Consider the following 22,855-nt stretch of genomic DNA (forward strand, 5'->3'; position numbering starts at 1 on the left):
CCTAGCATGCATGTTTTTGGGTTGTGGAGGGGGAAAACGGAGCACACGGAGAAAACCCACGCAAGCCCGGGGAAAAGAACAAAACCAGTATTAAATTTAATGACAAGAAAAATGGTTCAACTCAATGCACTTTTTGAATTTTTCGAATGTTTATTTACTTCTTGAGGATGAGTTAATCAGCAAAAGTCTGTTATTGATCCTACCTCGATGTGTAAACCTTGTTTGGGGTCAAAGTTCAGCCTTCTGGGCAAAGTTTCCAACATTTTTATGAAGCGGAAAAGCGAAGTGGAAAGGTAAGAATGCATGTGGAAAAAGCTCTTTGTCTATACTATATGCTAGCTGTAATATTTTGGTTTAAATTTACGCTTAAGTTGTAATATTGTCACTTTTGATCAAAACTTATTGTGCAAACAACTGTTTTAATTTTTTACTGGATTTTGAATCATTTGGTTAGCTCTTCAAAACTTCATTTTGAAAAGTAACTCATTTAAATGATATATTAAATACAAATAATCTTATTATTTAGTTGTGTTGATGTTGTTAAGGTGTTCCCACCCACAAAAAAAGATGCTGAAGCAATTTTCCGCCTCGATGGTTAGAAGACTTTCCTCTTTTCACCATGGTAAGATTAGCCGTACTGTTCGTCTAATCCATTTGTACGTGGAATCCCAAATAATTGACCTTCCCCGACCCTAACCCGAACCCCATCGAGGGCACGGGAAACAGATTCGCCGCACACGCCAATAACAACAATACTTCTCCTAGACGGCGTCTTCAGAGTTCACCCCTCGGTGTCGCAAGCTTTGGCCGAAACCCGGCCGGTGGTGGCGCTAGAGAGCACTATCGTCACTCACGGCATGCCCTACCCTCACAATCTCAGGTAAGTGCGACGGATAACAAAAAAACGGGAAGGTCTGCCTCCTTTTAAGCCGGTAATTTGACGCGACAGCACGGCCAGAGAGGTGGAAGCCATCGTCAGGGCCCGAGGCGCCACCCCCGCCACCGTCGGGGTGATTGAGGGCAGAGTTCACGTCGGACTCTCCGCCGAGGAACTGGACTTTTTGGCTCGTTGTGGCGACGCCGTCAAAGTTTCTCGGCGCGACCTACCTTTTGTGGTTAGCCAGGTGAGGCCGCAACTCTTAAGCCAAGGGTGTCAGACTCGGGTTGATTCGCGGGTTGCTTTAATGTCAACTTGATTTCACATGGGCCGAACCATTTTAGATATAATATTTAGATTTTTTTTCAATAAATGGATTAAAATCCCTGAATATTCCGTTTTTTATAGATCTAAAACAATGTTTATTTTTGCTTTTTTTATATATATTTTTAGATTTGACAAAATGATTTTTGAACTAAAAACTGAAAAAATTGATTAAAAAATTACAATTATTGATTTAAAAGGGGGAAAATCAGGAAATTTAATATGCATCTATACTGTTCATTTTAATTTGATCCTGAAACAGAAATTCGGCACTCATGATTTACGCTCCCGGGCCACACAAAATGATGCGGTGGGCCAGATTTGGCCCCTGGGCCGCCACTTTGACACGTGTTTTAATCGTTCCAAGCTGAAACATTTGTGAGAAATGACAAGTCAGGAGTTCTTTGTTCTTGCGTCCTCAGGGGCTCTCTGGGGGGACAACCGTGTCGGCCACCATGATCGCAGCCCAGCGAGCTGGTATCTCCGTTTTTGTCACTGGAGGCATTGGGGGAGTGCACAGAGACGGAGAAAATAGTCAGTGACGCTCTTTCTTTCACTTAATGCTTAGTCGTACCGTATTTTCTCGCATATTAGCCGCCTCCACGTATAAGCCGCACCCTTAAAATTGCCTTCAAATGGTTGAATTTGACAATTTCTCTCGTATAAGATGCCTCCCGATTCACAATTTGCACCTCCATATTCGTGGTTTTAATAGGGAGTACAAATGTGTTACTTTGAAGGGAACATTTTAAGAAAAGTAGTATTTCTGAGATTCTGTATGAATTGAAAAGATCGATTGGTGGATTGCACATACTGAAAGGGTGTTGCCTGAACGTAGACAAATTCAAAAAGGAGGTCAGGTGAGCAGTACAACCAGAAAGTGTGTCCGTAGCGGTCTAGTTTGTCATCCAAAGGTAAGATGGCCGTGCCCTGAGCGAGCAATGGCAGGCACAAGTGAGTTTTTTTACGTTTTATGCAAGATACGGTTGATTTTTTTCTTGAATTTCATTTATAGACGTCAATATTACTTTTGTTCAGCGTTTTATCTGTTTATCTTTTCTCTTTTTTGAAATAAATGACTGCTTTGTCTTGCGTTAGTCCGTCTTTGTCACCTTGCAGTTTCGTGCATGTCAAGTCTAATTTGTGCACATATAAGCCGTACCCTTGATTCTGTCTTCATTTTTTTTTGTTACAAATTCGGCGTATATGCAAGAAACTACGGTAGTCCTAATTTATTTCAAACTGACTTTGTTCATCATTTCAGTTCTTGTGTTTGTGCAGGTCTCGATGTCAGCGCCGATCTAACGGAACTGGGCCGGACGGCTATTGCTGTCGTGTCTGCCGGGGTCAAATCCATCCTAGACATCGGGCGCACGTTGGAGTTCCTGGTAAGGGTTAGCGTTACGAAAAAAATCCTTTTTTAAGTAGTGTTTTTGCTTTGAAATGACAGCGATTTTTAGACGTATTAATGCAGTGTGTCGTGAGCGATGCTCAAGTGTACAAGAAATCATACATCGTAATAATCCAAGAGAGCAGTATTAAGAAATTAAAATCCAATTACCGTATTTTCACGACTATAAGGCGCACTTAAAAGTCTTAAATTTTCTCCCAAATAGACAGGGCGCCTTATAATCCAGTGCGCCTTATATATGGACCAATACTAAAATTGTTATCACGATAAAATCAAATAAATCAGTGGATAGGGTACACCATCCTCTACAGCTCTTGCAACTACGGCAAGCATCCCCCGACTCTACTATTTTCCCCGTAGAAAAAGTACTCCGCAGAGACTGCTGGGATATATAGTTCTTTTGTCAAAACACCCAGTATGACGGCGAGCACACTAATTTGGTGCTCGCCGTCATTCCGGCTGGATTTACAAAAGAACTCCTGCCGCTAGCTACTAGCTAGCTACTATTTGCGAATGGATTGTGGCCTGGACATTGACATCAACACAGCTTTACGAACCGTGGCAGGCAGTGTTGGGCTCGCTACTAGCTAGCTACTATTTGGATTGTGGCCACCTGGACGAAGGTATAAAACTCAGCGTTTTCGATGACTCATTTGGACAATTGTTCAATTCGGACACAGAAAATGAGGACTTTGATGGATTTGTGGGTGATGATGACGTGAGTAAGTTGTAAAATGGCTAAATAAAGTACAACCCAACTCAGTTTTGCTTCCGTTGCCTTTTTAAAAACGTGTTTTTAGCGTGTGTCCGTATGTTTAAACTGGTGTATGTTTTGCGATGTCTGGCTGCGTCTTTAAAAACGGTGCGTCCTTTGTGTGTGTCAAATTCAGAAATAGCACTAATTACTGACACTGCGCCTTTAAATGCGATGAGCCATATAGTCGTGAAAATACGGTATTTCGGGGTAAAAATTGAAATATGAAATCATAGATTGTACTATAACACTTTGACTCCTCAGGAGACGCAGGGCGTTTGTGTGGCCACTTACGGAGCATCCCAGGATTTCCCAGCGTTCTTCTCTCCGCAGAGTGGCTTCAACTCGCCGTACCGAGTCGGCGATCCCGACGTGGCCGCGCGACTGATTGGTAGGTAAATGGGACGTTTTCAGGTTTGAACCCCGTCATTTCACTCCACGCGTTAACTATCGTCTGCCACCTTTAGAGAGCGCTTTGACGCTCGGTGTCCGCAGTGGCGTGCTAATAGCCGTGCCAATCCCACAAGAGCACGCGGCGGCGGGACAGGAAATAGAAAACGCCATACGGACGGCGGTAGCTGAGGCCAGGTTTCAATTCAAAATACAGTCTTCCCTCGATTATCGCGTCTTCACTTATCGCAAATTCACTTCTTGGCGATTTTTTTTGTAATTATTAAGAAAATATATATATATATTTTTTAAAATCATAATAATGTGAAAATCCACGCTGAAACTTGCAAGCAGAAGCCACTCCCCTGTCTTCTGCTTGCTACTAGGACTTAGCACTAAAGGAAAAAACAAAAACAAAAAAATAAAGTTCATAAAAATGTGAAAATCCACGCTGAAACTTGCAAGGGGAAGAGAAAAATTTAAAAAAAGGTAGTTATAATAGGGGTGACCCTACTTTGCAATTTTTTGATCATTGCGGCCATGTCTGGTTTCCATTAACCACGATATTCGAGGGATTACTATACTACAAATCATCTTTTTCAATAGCGGCCTGGCACAGTTCCGGGGTCCAGGGTTCGATCCCAGGTGGGTCTTCACTATGTGGAGTTTGCTTGTATTCCCTGGGCTTGCGTGGGTTTTCTTTCTCACCCCCCATTCCAAAATCATGCATGCTAGGCTAGCTGGCTAACAGTCTAAATTGCCTCTAGCTATGAATGCTTGTCCTTTTTCTCCCCATGCACTGCGATTGGCCAGCCACCGATTCAGGGTGCTCCCCCGCCTGGTGCTCGTAGTGAGCTGGGATCGGCTCCAGCACCCCCTGCAAGCGGTTTAGAAATTAAATGAATGAATCTTTTTCGGTCAACATTTGTTTGCCAGTCAACATTTCCACACAACAATGATTCATTCATTTCCTGAACCACTTATACTCACAAGGGTCGCGGGGGTGCTGGATATCACTCCAGCTAACTCACTCGATGGCCAGCCAATCGCCAGGCAGAAAGAGACGGAGGACGACCAATCGCAGCTAAGGGAAATTTAGAGTGTTCAACCAGCTAGCCTAGCATGCATGATTTTGGGGAATGGGAGGAAAGCGGTGTACCTTGAGAAAACCTACGCAAGCCCGGGGAGAACATGCAAACTCCGACCTGGGATGGAACCCTCCACCACAGAACCGCGAGCCCGACGCACTATAAACACTAGGGTCCGCCCCACATCACATTTTCTCTCATTTTCAGTACGAAAGGGATCACGGGAAGAGACGTGACGCCATACCTTCTCCACCGAGTGAACCAGATGACCCAAGGAAAGTCCCTTCAAGCCAGTATCCTTCCATTAGAACAATAATTCTTGTCCAATGGACCGTTTCGAAACGGATTACGGAACGTCAGCACGTTAGCGCTCCTTAATTTTGCCTCTAGATATGGCGCTCATACGCAACAATGCTGAAATCGGCAGCCAGATCGCCTGTGCACTGTCAAAGCGCTTGAAAAGAAGAAAGTCACAAAAAGTGGCACAATCCAAACAATCTTCATCTAATATTGTGAGTGTCAAGATTTAATTTTTATATTATATAGTTTATATCAAATTAAAAATACATGAATTAACACTTATTTAAATTCATATTTTCAACTTTTTTTCCCAGTTTATTCCCATTAATTTAAGCGATGGTTTGTTTTTCAAAAATGAATCCTTCAATTAATTGATTCCATTTTTTAGTCATATATTTGTGTATATTATCTACACATTTTCAGGAATAGGCAGATGATAAATAGATAAATAAATAGATATATAAATAAACATTTTGAATTCATATCTTCAACTTTTTCCCCAGTTTATTGCCATTTTTTATTTTATTATATTGAGCATTAGTTATTTTATTACTGAAGTCTTGTTAATTTGCATTTTTTTTGTAAAATGTTGTATTTATTATTAATTAAATTATAGTTTTTAAAAAAATGAATCCTTAAATTGATTCATTTTTTATTCATAAATTTCAGAAATGGACAGATGACAAAAATATCTCTTTCAAATTTTAGTATGTAAATAACGCACTCCTATTTTGCTGTAGGTTGTCATCGGAGGTATAAATGTGGATTTTATCGCAAAAGGAAAAACAAAAACCCTTGAAGTAAGTCTATATTCCATACCTGTTTTTTTTACATTAATCCCTAACTGTTATTGAGCCACATATTTTCTACTAAAAATAATGCACGGTCATATTGAAACTTTTATCGTCCTTTTGAGTTTGGACAGACGAACCCAGGAAGTGTTTTTCAGTCATGTGGAGGCGTAGGACGAAATATCGCTGGTAGATTTCCGCCCGCTGCCCTCCGTGGCGTTTTTCCGCCTAATTGATGGCGTTTTTTGGGGTGTGTTTTCAGATTGCCTGAGTCGTCTGGGCCATCAACCCACGTTCATCTCAGCCACCGGTGCCGATTCCCACAGTGATGCTGTCTTCAACTACTGCAAACATATGGTCTGTCTTCATTTACCCTATTTTCTCGCATATTAGCCTCTGCGTATAAGCCGTACCCTTAAAATTGCCTTAAAATCGTTGAATTTTTACGATTTCTCTTGTATAAGACGCCCCTGATTCACAATTTTCACCTCCATATTCATGGTTTTAATAGGAAGTACAAAAGTGGTACTTTGAAGAGAAAATCTTCAAAGAAAAATCATCGCACGTGATAATTCTGATATATTTTTCACGTTTTCTGCAAGATACGGTTTATTTTTTTCTTGAATTTCATTCATAGACCTCAAAATAAATGTTGTTTAGCATTTTATCTGTTTATCCTTTCTCTATTATGAAATAAATGACCGTATCAGCCGCATTGTCTTGCGTTATGGCGTTTCGTCTTTATCGCCTTGTGGTTTCGTGCATGTCGTCTTTTTATGCGCATATAAGCCGTACCCTCGATTCAGTCACCATTTTTTGGAGAGACAAATACGGCATATTTGCGGTATACGGTACTCCAAAACGCTCCAGAAATCCATCTAACAAGCAGCAGTTGTTCACATTATCTTTCGATTCCTGAATATGAATGAATATTGTGTATTTTTTTGCTGTCAGAACACGAGCGGCGTGATGAAGTTGGAAGACCAAAGTACCGCTACTTACTGTGCCGTCATCACTGAAAGTGGAGAACTCGGTCTCGGATTGGGCGACATGGACATTCATCGGCAAATAACGGAACAATATGTTTGTTTCCTACGACCACATTTCTTAATTATACCTCATGTCTTGCCTTCTAATGACTTTTTATCTCTCTCTGTTTGTCTGTCTTGCTTCAGGTGTCCCAGTTTGAGAAGCAGCTTTTGTCGTCGTCCCTGGTGTGTCTTGACGGGAACATCCCGACCTCCACCATCGACTACGTCTGCTCTCTCGCTAAAAACCACAACATTAACGGTAACGCAAACGAAAAACTCCTTAGCATCGAGCGTCCTAATTTAACTGACTCGACCCGGTGCAGTTTGGTTTGAGCCGACAGATTCGGACAAAGCTCGCAAACCCTTTCAGTCCGACGCCTGGAAGTCGCTGTCGTACGTGTCCCCCAACCTGGCAGAGTTGTGCGCCATGAACAAAGCTCTTGGTCTCCAAGTACCAGAAGGTAAAAACCTGAAGTGTTCTATCTTTCAATGTGCTCATTTTCAAGTGAGGATGTGCTTTTTTATGGGACGACAGTGCTTCCAAACTCGCTACAGCAAGTCCTGAGTCTGGCTGCGGCTCTCGCGCGCCCCCTGCTGGAGCATCTCCACTGTTTGGTAGTGACCTTGGGGGAAAACGGCGTGTTGGTGTGTGGCGAGCACCAGGCGGGCTCCGTCAATCTTAAACTAAGAAAACAGAAAAAGGTAAGAACTTTCCTGCTGTGATTCACAACAAGACACTGGTGTAGATTTCAGAAATAATAATATATCTCATAATAAAAGGCATTCATACATTGAATTCATCATGTATACCAGTGGCGGGCCGTGAATTTCCGACCGACGCCTTCAGCTATGTCTGAATCAATCCAACCCTCAAAAATTATTTTATGGCTATAAAACAGTGGTCCCCAAACTATTCCAGAAAGGGCCGCAGTGGGCGCAGGTTTTCGTTCCAACCGGTAAGAGGACACCTTTCTACCAATCTGGTATCCTAGAAGTGCAATCAGTGGATTGCAGTCAGGTGCTTCTTTTTTCAGCAGAAACCTCATTGGTTAAACTGTTTGTGTTGGATCGGTTGGAACAAAAACCTGCACCCACAGCGGCCCCCCAGGACTCTGCTATAAAACCTCTACTGCACCTACAGCTGCGACACATTAAAAAAGCATCAATAATAACCTCATACAATTGAAATATTATTTAGGAATATAGCCATATTTTACTCACCAAAAATCCTTTTTAACTGTACACAATATCCATCCTCCTTTCTTTCTTCTTTCTTTTCTATCGCCATCGAAGCTAATGCTGAAAGTCGAGCCTGTCCTGTCGTATTTCTGGCATACGTTTTTATTCGATTTAGTGCTGAAAATGTTCATTCCCGGTTGTGTCAGGCTTGCTTGCTTCGGAGTTGTCCGACCTTTCTTAATGATGTCCAGCTTTTTTTCTTGAAAAGTCCATGTTGAAAATGGCTTTGACAGTAAATCTGCAAACAAATCCATTTCTTCTCGTCCCTCAGCAATTGCGGGTTGACAAAACCACTTAAATCAACACAACAATATATTTGCTTGTGCAGCTCACTCCAGATACAGTTTGGTAACTCTGGTTATCACTAGCCAATCATAGTTGGAGAATGCAATGATCTATCCCTACGCCTGCGAGAAGGCATTGGTGTCGCCAACTTGAAATCTGATTGGTTAAAGCAACAGTCTTATCGACGCTTGTTTAATGCAGCAGAGCCTGCAGAACTGATTGTGAAGGCCTTGAGGCAGATTTCTGACCCTGGCAACAAATAATGGTTGAAATGTGATTGGTTAAATGCTTCAATATGAAAACACACATCTGGAAGCAGTGCAACAGGGGGGAAGGGAAGCTAACAGACAATTTGGAATTATTTAATACGTATTAATGGACAAAATATAATTAACAGTCTGTGATTCAGATATTTCATAGGCCAGCAGGGAAGGCCTTGAAGGCCCTGACGCCACACCACTGATGTATACTCGTATCTGTGTTCATTTGTCTTGACAGACGAGGACGCTATGCGCCGTCCACTATCCGGCACTGAGTGTAGCGGCACGTGAAACTGTGAATGTCTCGGGAGCTGGAGATAGGTAAAAAGTCTCTTTCTGATTTTTTATGATTTTTTTGTAAGTAACTTATGGGCTAAAATGTTGCCTGCCATTGGTGCAGTTTGGCAGGCGCGCTGATGGCTGGGATTATCCAGGATCGAGAGAGCGACGCTTGCGTCCGCATGGGTCTGCTGGCCGCACGTATGTCCCTCGCATCCCCGCATCCAATCGCCCCCGTGCTGACGGCGCACTCTGTCGACCCCGACTGCCTCCAAAATCACAGCTGGGCTAAACCGGCATTCATGTGGATTGGCTGAAAGTATTTGGAGTTGCAAGGATCAGCCTACAATGTGTGTGTGTTTTTTTTTTTTTTTTTTTAGTGCTTGAGTGTGTGTGCTTGCGTGGGTTTTTTTTTCATTTTGGTATTTCTACCTCCCACATTACAAAATGATACATGTTCAGCTCAGTGCTACATTAATCACAGGAATGTATTTATTTGTAACTATGTATTGACAAATGACCCGTCACACAGACTTCTAAGTATTTTTGACCAATGATTTAGGCCAAAGTTTTGTGTTAGTAAAATATATTTTATTCAAGTGATGAAGATATAATAAAAAATATTTACAAACTTGTGTATTGTATATTATGTTTCTTATAAAACAGATAAAAGCATGACCATAATGCTTTTATTCTGATTGTACCGTATATACATTGAAATTGTAAGATACATGAATCTAAATCCCCCCTAAAAGCCAAAACCCACCTTTATAGCGATAAATAACATACATTCCATTGAAGCTACGTACTCAATCTCCCAGCATGCACTACTCTTTCTTTGCGCATGCTCAGTGACGTCCAGTAGTGCTCACTCCCTCCTCCCTATTTTAAAGCTAGCTAAGATGGTGGTTTGAGCGTAAATTGTCTCCTCAATAGTAAGAAAAGACAGGGGCAAAAACACATTTACAGCCTTTTATTTAAACTGAACAACATATCCACGGTTATCCCAAGTGGCCGCCTCGAGATATTTGGACATTTCCCTCACATTGGCAGGCAGTCCCCGCCCAATTCGGCGTGACTCTCTTGGAGTGGAATCCTCAGCTAAATACGGACAGGGTAAGTAACGCTAACGTTTAAACCAAGTTGCTAAGAGCGGCTAACTCTCCTTCCGCCGCCCCCCAAATGGCCGAGGAGGCACCATCGGATATCCCCCGAGTGTCCTCGAGTCCTCTCGAACCCCGTCGACGTGTTTGCGAGCCGGCGAGAGCGCTGTCAGGCTTTTTACTCGCTGACAACTCGCGTCCGGCTCCCCGTTAGCATTCGTAGGCCGCGTCGGTAAGCCTCCGCTATTAGCATCCCGGGCTAACCAACGCTAGTCGGTTATCTACTAGCGAGCTGTCACTTTGGAAGGGGGGAGACGTCACGGTGTGTCAACCGTTTTATAAAGCAGTCAATATCCGTGTCGTATTCAGACTCTTATCTTGGACACGACCAAGTTGAATGGTAAACTCCAAACCCGCCGGCCACTCTGCGGTCGCCTTTTTCCCCCCTCTTTTCCTCTGCCTGCTTCTTACATAAAGAGCGGCTTCCATTTATGCGCTTGGCGACTAATGTTAGCTTCTCCTTAGCGGTGGTCAAATAACATCTGTCGGAAGGCGGCCCGCCGATGGGACACACTTTGGACCGTGCAGAAGCCAAACGATGGCTTGACAACTGCATTGCGAAAGGCACGGAGGGGCTTTCTAACGCTCTTGTTGATTTTCCTTCTTTCGAATGTACTCCGTCAATCTGGATCGGACTCGGTCAACTTCTGGCAGCCACTGTTGTCACATACTAAGTAGAGCATGACTGCTAACAAACAACACGTTACTATTTCTACTCGGTAACGGTGAAGCAAGGCATAGTCGTACCAGTTTGAGGGATTTTTTTGTTGTTGGGCTACGTTTAAACGCTGTCATTGCAAAACAAAGATCAGCTGATTAGCTGCTGCTTTAGTTAGCCGCACAGTTCTGATGCAGTTGTTCCCCTCCATAGCAGGAAAAAAAAATCAATAGCATCACAAAAGCCTTTCTAGAAGTGTGAATTGGAGTGCCATTAGGCAATTTGGTGACCTGAGTCAATTGAGGACAATTTAGAGTTGTCTCATTGCTTGACATTGACGACGGATGCTCAATTCATTTGAATCGGAAGGACTTCCCAGTCAAAATGGATGGCACGTCCAGTACCGTGAATGGCGGGGAATGAGTTCATGAAGAGATAGACTGAAACATTGTAACAAAGTATAGCTCACTGTTTTTTTTGTTTTTTTTTGGGCACTTGATTCCCGGCAGTTCTGTGATCGCTTGAAAAGTCAACCGCGCTGCGCCGTAGGATGTCCAATAGCCCTGACATGAAGGACGACCCCATGGAGTGCCCCCTGTGCATGGAGCCGCTGGAGATCGACGACGTCAACTTCTTCCCCTGCACCTGCGGCTACCAGATCTGCCGCTTCTGTTGGCATCGCATCCGCACAGACGAGAACGGTCTTTGCCCGGCCTGCAGAAAGGTGAGAGGGCGTACGTTTCTTGGCCTCAAACATTGGGAACGGTCTAAAGTACTTTGGGGAGTTTTTCTGTTTTATCTTGAGTTCCAGCTCCATAGCATTAGCATCCATCCTCTGTAGCGCCGGCCGTAGGTGTGCCAGAGCACTTTTGAGTCACTAGACCAAGGGTGTCAGACTCGGTTGGTTCGCGGGCCGTGGTAACGTCAAGTCGATTTAATGTGGGCCGGACCATTTTAGATATAATATTTAGATTTTTTTTAAATAAATGGATTAAAAGAACTGGATTAAAAGGCCTGAATATTCCGTTTTTTATAGATATAAAACAATGTTTATTTTAGCTTTTTTTATATATTTTTAGATTTTACAAAATTATTTTTGAACTAAAAACAGAAAAAAAATGATTAAAAAATGACAATTATTGATTTAAAAGGGGGAAAATCAGGAAATTTAATATACATCTATACGCTTCATTTGAATTTGATCCTAAAACAGAAAGTCGGCACTCATGATTGACTTTCCCGGGCCACACAAAATGATGCGGTAGGCCAGATTTGGCCCCCGGGCTGCCACTTTGACACATGTGCACTAGACGCAAAGTTGCTCTCATTTTTCATTGCTACTTCATAGCTATTTTCTTTAATTAAGTTGTCGTCACAATGAAAAACATCACCATTATATCATTAGTGCAATTGTGCTCTTATTGGAAATCATTCATCATACAAAATCGAACTTACGAACATTTTTCGACATAAACACAATTTGCAGACATGTTCGTATGTACCGTTGTTCGTAAGTCGTATGTTCGTAAGTAGGGGAGCGTCTGTAGTCGAAAAAAAAGCCCTCAAAAGTGTCCCGAAAGCTGGGTAAAAGTGTTTGGAATGATCGGTGAAAAAGTTAAAAAGTGGCCGAAAATGAATGTTTATTTTTATTTTTTAGCCTTACCCAGAGGACCCCGCCGTGTACAAGCCTCTGTCACAGGAGGAGATCCAGAGGATAAAGAACGAAAAGAAGCAGAAACAGAACGAGAAGAAGCAGAAGGTGACGGAAAACCGAAAACACCTGGCCAGCGTCCGAGTGGTCCAGAGAAACCTGGTCTTCGTGGTGGGTCTCTCGCAACGCCTCGCTGACCCTGAGGTGAGTCTGGCTGTCGGTCACCAAACCACAATATTTTGGTCCACTTTTATTGTAGACCACTATTTTTCACTTGAATTTATTTCCACCCTTTTCGTCACTGCACGAGTTTCAAATTTAGCATCTGTGGGCAAATCCAACATGCATATACAGTGGTACCTCGACATACGATCTTAATCCGTTCCGGGACTGAGATCGTATGTCGAGCTTTTCGTAACTCGAGCGAACGTTTCCCATTGAAATGAACTAAAAACAAATTAATTGGTTCCAACCCTCTGAAAAAACACTAAAAACAGGATATTGGATTGGAAAAAATGTTTTATTTCTTCTAATTCGCCATCTATTAACAAAGTAACACATAACTAGTGGTTTAATAGTAATAAAATGTGTTTAATAGAACTCAAATTAGACGCATTTCGCGGAGGGTAGAGACAGCGACATACACGGAGGCGGGGGAGTTCGGGGGGACTTTATCCACGGCAATGCACTCTTAACCGAACAAACTAATTTTAATTAACTTGGATTAATATATACAGACACACTCAAACATGCGTTTAATGTAACTTTACACAAAACTGAATTCTATTTTTTTTTAAACTTCGTTCTGGCCGGGTTAGTTGTTTGCCACGCCTCCACCCTCACGTTCGCTATCGATGGACTGTTTGCTGTTGTATTCCCTTCAGAATATTCCCAAAATGATGCACACAAATGTCCTCACAATAGGATAACGCACGACCACTTGCCAACGAGAAGTAGTCTTGAATGAGCGATCGCGGGAGCTAACAGGCTAAGGAAGGAATAACAGCCTACCCACGTATTGATTGTGGGTAATGAAGTTTTATTCTGAGAAAGGGTGCCATTGGCTATCAGTGTTGTGTGCACGAGTATACTTCATTACCCAGAAAGCCCTCTTTTTTTTTCCCCGCGCATGCGTGTTGTGTGTTTTCTGGTCCATGTGTAGGCGAAAGAAACCGTTCAGTGCTCGTAGATATCTGTTATACACGAAAGAGATGCGGCAAGACAGTGCCATGGCCACCTGGCTTGGTCGCATCTGGAAATTTTGATCGTATCTAGGGCGAATTATTCGATCGGAATTTTCATCGTATCTCGAGCATGTCGTAGGTAGAGCTGATCGTAGGTCGAGGTACCACTGTATAAATAAATAATGGTCCAGTTGTCCAGAACATTTCAAAGTAAAGCATTGAAACATTCAGTCGTTGCAATATTTTTCATCATATGAACTGAATCTTAATTCTGGCCCCTGGCTCCTCATTTTTTTGTTTTATGTTCTGCCTTTTAGTTTACTTACAAAAAAGAAATGTAGCAGTCCATCGTACACGGGAACTATAAATGGTCACCTAAAAGAAACATTAAATGAAAGCAACCCATGATGAAACTGAAGCAAAAAAACGGAAACAATGTTTGCTTTTCAAAGTGAACAGAACCACAAATTTCAATGAATCTTGTATTTCACTCATTTGTCTTTTCTCGCTGGGTTTTTGGGCTTTCGCAATGAATGGTGTGAATTTTATATAATTTTTTTCTTCTTCTTTATCCAATGCAGGTCCTAAAACGGCCAGAGTACTTTGGGAGGTTTGGGAAGATCCATAAAGTGGTCATAAATAATAGTACATCTTATGCAGGGTCACAGGTGAGTTCACAAATATTGTACACTTTTGTTTTGTTATTTTAAGTTGTACACTGCAGTTTTTAAAAATAGATAAATTTCCATCGATCCACTTGAAAAAAAATTCCAACTATTTTGTGTTTGGTGAATTGGAATTAAATCAGTTCTTTTTTTAACATTTGAAAGACTCGAAGGTGTTTCAGAAACTGGTGGCTCATGGTGGACCCCATTTTGAAATTGGACGTAAAGGCCATGCAAATGTTTCCAATCACCTTGCACATGTGTCAAAGTGGCGGCCCGGGGGCCAAATCTGGGCCGCCACATCATTTTGTGCGGCCCGAGAAAGTAAATGATGAGTGCCGACTTTCTGTTTTAGGACCAAATTAAAATAAAGAGATTAGATGTATATTAAATTTCCTGATTTCCCCCCTTTTAAATCAATAATTATCATTTTTTAATCCATTTTTCTGTGTTTTTAGTTCAAAAATCATTTTGTAAAATCTAAAAATATATTTAAAAAAAAGCTAAAATAAACATTGTTTTAGATCTATAAAAGACTGAATATTCAGGGCTTTTAATCCATTTTTTATTTGTGTTTTTAGTTCTAAAATCATTTTGTAAAATCTAAAAATATATACAAGTATTTTCTGTTCTCCACTTTAATATTGAACATAATTAAAGAAAAAAATGGTTTCCTTTTGAAATAAAAAACAAATGATTAAATAAATTATTTTCCCTTACTAAGAAAAAAAAGCTAAAATAAATATTGTATTAGAGCTATAAAAAAGGGAATATTCAGGGCTTTTAATCCAGTTCTTTTAATCCATTTATAAAACAAAAAAATCTAAATATTATATCTAAAATGGTCCACGTGAAATCAAGTTGACATTAACGCAGCCCACGAACCAACCCGAGTCTGACACCCCTGAGTCCTTACGGGTTACAACTAGTACAACATTGAGGCTAGCTTCATTTGCTGTACATTTTTGCTCTCAGTTTAGCATCAAACAACATTTTATAAGAAAATCCGTCTGCCATCCAGCCGTCCTTTTTCCCCACTTTCCGTTCTTCCGTTTCTTTTGGGAGCTCCGACACAAGCGCAAAAACTGAACGTTTGCAGCAGCTGTCTGTCTGATTTGTCTCTCGTTCCACCGTCTGATGGTCCAGGGGCCGAGCGCCAGCGCCTACGTCACCTACGTCCGCTCCGAGGACGCTTTAAGAGCGATACAGTGCGTCAACAACGTGGTGGTTGACGGCAGAACGCTCAAGGTAAGCCCTGACCGACCGACTCTTTAGACCTTTTTCCAATTCCCGTCTCCTTCTCTCAGGCTTCTTTAGGAACCACAAAATACTGCAGTTACTTCCTAAAAAGCATGCAGTGTCCCAAGCCCGATTGCATGTACCTCCACGAGCTAGGAGACGAAGCGGCTAGCTTCACGAAAGACGAAATGCAGGTAACGGTGTCTCCCCGCCGCCGGATTTATTCCCGAATCGTACGCCAGCCAAACCGCCTGCTTTGCTTCCCTCTTTCAGGCGGGGAAACATCAAGAATACGAGCAAAAACTCCTCCAAGACCTGTACAAATTAAACCCCAGCTTTCTACAACCGCCAGCGTGCGGAAGCGAAAAGTCCAAATCCAAAGCGGGCTTAGCGCAGAGGTCAGCTTTTTTTAAATTTATTTATTTTCCTCGGACTTAAATGAACGCAGACTTTGCTGACGCTTTCTTCCTCTTCCTTTTTTCTGGCAGACAAAACAGTAGCAACGGTAAAGATGGGTGGCCCACGTTATCCGGGCATAGCAAACTAGCCAACGGCCTTTCGGAGGAGCGCAAGTCCCCCCCGCTGCTGGACTACCTAGACCAAGAGGGTCTGGCCTCAGACGGGCTAGATGCCGACCTCGGTCCTGGCCAGTGCACTGCCGTATCTCCCTTCTCCTCAAACTGTGACAGCAACAGGTAGGGCGGGGTCCAACTTTTATTTTTTCTCTTCGCATGCACAACATTACAGAAGCTTATTGCATTCACCTTAAAAAAAACGTTGTTTTTTTTACTTATCGTATTTTCTCGCATATTAGCCATCTCCGCGTAAAGCCGTACCCTTAAAATTGCCTTAAAATGGTTGAATTTTACAATTTCCCTCATATAAGCCGCCCCCTGATTCACAATTTTCACCTCCATATTCATGGTTTTAATAAGGAGTACAAATGGGTTACTTTGAAGGGAAAATCCTAAGAAAAATCATTGCACGTGCTATTTTGGAGATACTGTATGAATTGGAAGGATCGTCTAATTTGTGCGCATATAAGCCGTGCGCTCAATTCAGTCATTTTTTTTCAGCGACAAATACAGCGTATTTTTTTTTCCTTCATTTCTTCTTTGTTTTTCAAATGATAATTATAATAATAAAATTAAATTAAAAAAACAACCCCAAAAATAATTGAACTTGAAAAACAAAGGAAAAAAATAAATTCAAAAACAACCCTGAAAATAAATTAATTTAAAAAATCATATTTAATGAGAAAAACAACAACCCAGAAATAAATGAATTTGAATTTCTTTTTAAATTAAAAAAAATAATGAAAAAAACAACCCAGAAATAAATGAATTTGAATTTCTTTTTAAATTAAAAAAAATAATGAAAAAAACAACCCAGAAATAAATGAATTTGAATTTCTTTTTTTTTTTTAATAAATGCAATAAACTTGTGTTGTTTGCCTGAGGTGTTTGTTTGCATATTCACACCGCAAATATTTGTGTCCGCAGCCCCAGCGACAAGCCTTCAGAGTCCATGGCTTTGCTCAACGGAGACGTTTTACAGCAGGTAGAAAGAAACGCTCCCCCTCTAGTTGAAGATAGATGCCTGCTGTCAGTCGTGGCCTAAATGCTTTTTGTTGTTGTTATTGTGCCTCAGATCCGAACAAGCGAGTCCCCGTCCCCTCCCCCCGGCTTAAGCAAGCCCGGTCTGGGGGCGCCCGGTCTCGTGGCGCCGGACCTCGGCGCCCGCTCGCCCTTCGAGGGCGCGGCGGCCGAGTCGCAGTCGCTCTTTTCGGACAACAGCAACTTCAGGCACCCCAACCCGCTTCCCAGCGGCCTGCCGCCCTTCCCCAGCCACCCCCGAGGTTCCGATTGGTCCATGACTCCCGAACCGCAGAGCCTCTTTGCGTCAGGTGAGGCCGCCTTTTTCTCCATTTATATAATAATTGATCCGGTTAATAGTCAATAATTACTTTCAGCTTGGTATTTTGAATATACCTTAGCCATTTTTATCACGTTCATAATGTCAGCCCGATTAAATGCAGAATGCAAGAATTATCGTGCCTGACCAAGTTTGTGGCTAATAATTAAATTATTGGGGGGAAAAATGAATTTAAAATAAAAAGTTAGTCTTGCATTACCTTCACGGGACCTTGCGCTGCTGTTGTGGTTGTCTGGGTTTGAATGCTGCCTGAAGTAAATTATTTCTATTTATTTGATATAAATCCAACTAAAGCGCGAGCTACAAAAATAGCAATTTTTTTCCTTGGGTTTTTCATCAAAACTTGAAAATAGGTCGACTTTTTAGTGTTGTTAACTCAGAGAATTTTTAAAAATCCCGCTTTGTCATTGGAGCCTCAATAATAATAATAATCGATAATAGATTAGAATAATAATCCAAAAAAAGGAAGTCTGGCCTTATCGCCTTCGTATTATTCAGGATGCTGAACTAATTGACAATATTGAGAAAATAACAAAATTGAGAATAGCCTGCGGAGCTGAACCTTGCATTGGTTCACTCAAAAGTCTTCATTTAGGGTTAAGGATACGGCTAAACAAAACGATATTACAGATGGGGAAATCTAGGCAGATTTGGGGTATGATGTTTACTACCGTATGTACTTTTTTTGAATTTGTTATTGGTCTGTGATTAAGAGTGTCTTGCTTTTTTCTGTTGCCAATTTCATTGAAAATAATCAGACATAGGCTTTGTCATCATCATTGACTCGTCAAAAGCCTAATTGTCATCGTACCCAGAAACTGCGTATGACCAAATTGGTGGTGCTTCTCCACAAAGTGAGCTTTCCCACCAAAAGGCCCAAATAAGTAATCATTTCAGACTCGTTGGGGCCTCCAAATATTATTTTTCAGTCACTTAGAGGAGCTGCTCGATGGCTAACGTTGCCTTCTCGGGGTCTGGAGAAAAAAATAGTGCTAAAGGGCAATGAAGTGCCTGGAATTAGAAGCATTTCTTCACGCCGCTATCTGCCTGAATAGTTTGCTTGTTCTCTTTAAGGGGGAGGGAGGGAGGGTCTCATTAAACTGGGCGCTTGTTGGAATTTAATCCCCCCCCCCTCCAGAAATGTATCGACAATCTCATTTAACGTGGTTTTAGCGTTAATAGTTAACTCTGCCGTTGTTTCCGAGAGCGTCTATTGACTGTCCCTTCTTTTGTTTGTTTGTTTTTTCCTCCCGGCACTTTCAGTCGCCCCTCCGGTAACGTCCATGTTTGATCTCGCGGCAGACACGATACCGGTGTCGTCGTCCACCGACTGGCAGGCGGCGTTCGGCTTCGGCTCGTCCAGCAAGCAGCAGCAGGACGACGACCTGGGCTTCGACCCCTTCGACGTGACCCGCAAGGCGCTGGCCGACCTCATCGAGAAGGAGCTGTCGGTGCGGGAGCAGAGCGAGCGCGGGGCCGGCGGCCTGCCGCCGCCGCTGCCTCCCAACGGAAACGCCTCCCGCGCTCGCCACTTTCCCCTCAGCCAGCCCCGCCTCCCCCAGATCAACCACCACCACCACAGAGCAGTCTACGGTTCCTACAGTTTCCCCGGCAGTCAAAGCAACCAGGCTAGTCAGCAGCAACAACAGCAGCAACAACAACAACAACAACAACAACAGCAACAACAACAGGCCACCAGACACCCGTGGATGGGCCCCGCCCCCTCGCGGAATAACCTGACACACTTGAACCACTCAGCCAGCGCTGCCTCACACAGTCGTTTCCTGGACCTCAATCTTCCTCATCATCATCACCACAGCACCGGTCTGGGCGGAATCCCCATTTCAGGTAAGCCCCACCCACACACGGCACAATTTTAAACCCCATCGGTGTCAAAGTGGCGGTTCGCGGGCCAAATTTGGCCCGCCATATTATTTCTTGGCGGCCCGAGAAGGGAAATAATGAGTGCCGACTTTCTGTTTTAGAATCAAATTCAAATGAAGATTAGAGATGTGTAGGGAATAGGTCATGATTTTCCCCTTTTTAAATAATTTATTGTGTTACACCCCGCATTTAATCTTAAAACACCGGGAGAAATAATCAGAAGAGTGATACGTTGTTATTTCTTCAATCCAACTTTACTGTAATGACTAAAAATCTCCTCTGCCTCAAGCTATGTGCCAAGACATCAATAATCGAATACCGATATTCTTTAACATGCCACACACTTGCCATATGGATCAAAGGATCAACAATCGAACACCGATATACACACATCCAATCCAAACTCGTACATTCTCAACATGGAATCGTTAATAAATCAAACACTCTAGCTGCCTAACATTTTTTTTAAAAATCCAAATATTTTTCTTTAGTTTTTAGTTCAAAAAGCATTTTTTTAATCTAAAAATAAATATATAAAATATTTTCTGTTTACCACTTTAATATTGAACAGAATTTCCTTTTGGCGGCGGTTAAGAAGCACTGCTTTCTAGTCATCGGTTTCATGCGCTGACAGAAATCAAATCAATTCAAATCTAAAGCCTTTATTGTTATCATACACAGAAAGTGGCGGCGGTGGAGGAGGCTCCATAGAAGGCCTGAACATGAAAGAGTGGCAAGACGGCTTGCGGGCGCTCCTGCCCAACATCAACATCAACTTCGGCGGCCTTCCCAGCTCCTCGTCCTCGTCCTCTTCCTCCTCCTCCTCCTCCAACAGTGTTAACCACATGGGCGGTCCCGCGGGCGTTTCACACAGCCTGAGTTGGGACAGCGGCGCCAGCTGGATGGACCCCGCCATCATCACGGGTAGGTAGCGCGGGCGACGCCGACGGTTGGGGTCCGACTATCTTCAAGGCTAACTGTTGGATTTATTCTGGGATGTTTCTATATGTTTTGTAAGCATTTTGAATAGGTAAAAAAGCTATAAATTAATTCATGCTTTATGTTGAGACCAAGAAAGAGGACACTTTCCCCCACAGCTGCTTTCGAGGCCAGTTCATTGTTTTCAAGACTATTGACGGCAACAAACCCCTTGTTCCAGGCCAAGGACTCATACCTTGTTTGGACAGGGACGCCGGCAGTTTACCTTATAAAGAAATTATTGTGCTTATACTGCAAATTCTTACGCAGGCGTTTTGGTTTCGATCTAATATGAGCAGTTGTTTTTTGACCTTAAGGGTGTTATTCCGTTAGCTTTTGCCATTGTTTTGAATCAGATGACATTAAATGTTTTCAGTATGTCGCAACTAAATAGAGAGAAGAGTCAGAAAAAATGCCTTACTATACTAGGTCTTTTTTTTAAGGAAAGAAAGCCTTGATATGCTATGTCGTTTTTTTAAGAAAAAAATGCCTTACTATACTAAGTAATTTTTAAGAAAAAAAGCCTTACTAGACTATGTCGTTTTTTAAGGGAAAAAGGCTTACTACACTGTCTTTTTTTTAAGAAAAAAAAGCCTTACTATGCTATGTCGTTTTTTAAGAAAAAAAATGCCTTACTATACTAAGTCGTTTTAAAAGAAAAAAATGCCTTACTATACTAGGTATAGAAATACTTTTGAACGAAGCCGCGTTATGAGTGAATTCTCCTTGCAAGTTGTAAGCGGTGTATGTTAATGATGTCTTCCCGTTTAATTAAATATTACTAATAATGATTAAATGGTATTAATCATTATTCTAACGCTCCGTCCCTCCGTCCCGCAGGCATCCCGGCGTCGGCGCCCTCCACTTTAGACTGTCTCCAGGACGACAACCCCCCCCACTGGCTCAAGTCCCTGCAGGCGCTCACCGAGATGGACGGTCCCACCGGCTCGGCGATGCCGGCGGTGGCGGCGCCCGCCCCGCAGCCCCTCCGCGGCGCCGTCCTGGACGGCCACCTCCCCCTCCACCACAGAATCGGCGGATGGGCCCCTTACCTGCCCCCCGCCGTCGCCGCCAACCCCGCCAGCCAGTTCCACTCCCCCCCGCCAGGCTTCCAGACCGCCTTCAGACCCCCGGTACAGCCCGCCACAGAGTTGCTACAGAGCGCCGCCGCGGACCGCCACTGAAAACAGACCACGCCCATCCCCCCCAGATATGTACCCCCCCCCCCAAAAAAAGCCAAACACGTCAATCTGCAGAGTATGAAAATGATTAACAAAAACGTAACCGACCATGCTTACTTTCAGTCCACTCTTTTCATTGTTTTTTTTTTCTCTCTCTTTTTATTGGTGACACACAAATGAGCCGTTAACCAATCAGCACTCCTTAATCCTAGGGGGGGCCGAAGACCCCGAAAATGACACATCAAACTAAAGTAAAGGCAGGCTCGTCTTTTTAAACTTCACTAACCGAGTGTGAGAACGGTCGTTGGGATGTCGGCGCCATCTTATGGTAGCGACTTGCGGTTCGAGAGGGAGGGTCCCCTGGGAACCACGCCAAAAGGACGCCCCCCTCGGCTCCACGCTCCCTCCAGTGCGGGGGGTGGGGGGGATCCCACCGGGGGGCATTTTTGCTGAACCTCTGTATCAGAGGGTAGTGCGGTGCCCAATTTGCAGGGGAGAGGTGGCTCGGCACCAGGGTTAGACTCCTTACTTGCAGTGCCACCGTGTGGTACCTACATTAGACTAACCCTAACGTGGACCGCCCCCGAAAAGATAGGAAGAAAGAATAATGTTAATGAGGGCGTGGTTAGTACAGTTGACTCACTTGGGCTTAACGGAGGCCTTAAAAGGGGAGCCGAGGGGAAAACGGAGATTGGGTGCGGGGGAGGGAGAAGTCCCAGGAGCCCTTTACATGCCGGGGGGAATCGAACGCGTTAGCTAATTGGTCAAAAGAATCGTTTGCGAATGCCCAAAGTTGCCATTTTTACCGTCGCAATCATCAATTTGGAGCTTTCAAACGCTCACTTAGACGGCGAAAGCACAAATGGCCAATTAGTGTTGACTTTGGCGTCAAGGTGAGCACTGAAAATCATGCTTAAGTCTAACTTGTGCTTTTAGCTGATCTCTGAAATCATCGGGGGGATCTCGTTGACCTTCCAATATCTGCAAAGTTAAGTGCAAGTGAAGGAAAGGTGCTGCAATACCACCCAAGTACTGTAAGTCGTCAATCTCAGCTCTTTTTTTGTCCCCCCCCCCAGCCACCTTTCTTTTCAAGTCTTAATCATCGCTAAACCCCCTCGTTTGCTCACGCCATTCTCCGTTTTACAGTATTGACTGAAATGATCAAGATGAGATGAACTGCCAGAGTGGGGGGTTTTAATGCCATGCCGCGAGAGGGAAGGGGACGAAACATCAAATCAAATTGAGGCGCTTAAAAAGAAAGTTCAACTGTCCTCTGCAGGTCTGGAAG

The 22,855-nt window shown here is 43.1% G+C and overlaps 2 protein-coding genes across 6 annotated transcripts; both read left to right on the forward strand.

Moving 5' to 3' along the window:
• Positions 1-34: 34 nt before the first annotated feature.
• On the forward strand, positions 35-9,593 carry LOC144071284 (uncharacterized). Its single transcript, XM_077596247.1, has 19 exons — positions 35-293; positions 546-622; positions 766-880; positions 950-1,124; positions 1,624-1,735; positions 2,483-2,589; positions 3,631-3,757; positions 3,834-3,954; positions 5,052-5,137; positions 5,235-5,356; positions 5,885-5,944; positions 6,061-6,124; positions 6,198-6,292; positions 6,890-7,018; positions 7,111-7,225; positions 7,290-7,427; positions 7,502-7,668; positions 8,989-9,071; positions 9,151-9,593. The coding sequence occupies exons 1-19, from the start codon at positions 208-210 to the stop codon at positions 9,344-9,346; spliced, it is 2,175 nt and encodes a 724-aa protein (XP_077452373.1). The 5' UTR covers positions 35-207; the 3' UTR covers positions 9,347-9,593.
• A 293-nt stretch (positions 9,594-9,886) lies between these two features.
• cnot4a (CCR4-NOT transcription complex, subunit 4a) lies at positions 9,887-21,675 on the forward strand. 5 transcript variants are annotated; one of them, XM_077596645.1, is made up of 13 exons: positions 9,887-10,145; positions 11,360-11,574; positions 12,508-12,705; positions 14,267-14,352; positions 15,490-15,598; positions 15,658-15,783; positions 15,863-15,987; positions 16,078-16,284; positions 17,092-17,149; positions 17,240-17,495; positions 18,827-19,372; positions 20,090-20,332; positions 21,227-21,675. In XM_077596645.1, the coding sequence occupies exons 2-13, from the start codon at positions 11,401-11,403 to the stop codon at positions 21,568-21,570; spliced, it is 2,472 nt and encodes an 823-aa protein (XP_077452771.1). In that variant the 5' UTR covers positions 9,887-10,145; positions 11,360-11,400; the 3' UTR covers positions 21,571-21,675. The 5 variants fall into 5 exon arrangements, with proteins under 5 accessions (XP_077452771.1, XP_077452770.1, XP_077452772.1 ...); XM_077596644.1 differs by having other exon boundaries at positions 9,888-10,145; positions 14,267-14,353; positions 15,497-15,598; positions 18,788-19,372; XM_077596646.1 differs by having other exon boundaries at positions 9,888-10,145; positions 14,267-14,353; positions 15,497-15,598.
• The last annotated feature ends 1,180 nt before the right edge of the window (positions 21,676-22,855 follow it).

Source organism: Stigmatopora argus, chromosome 3, assembly GCF_051989625.1.
Source record: "Stigmatopora argus isolate UIUO_Sarg chromosome 3, RoL_Sarg_1.0, whole genome shotgun sequence".
In the NCBI taxonomy this organism is placed as follows: domain Eukaryota; kingdom Metazoa; phylum Chordata; class Actinopteri; order Syngnathiformes; family Syngnathidae; genus Stigmatopora; species Stigmatopora argus.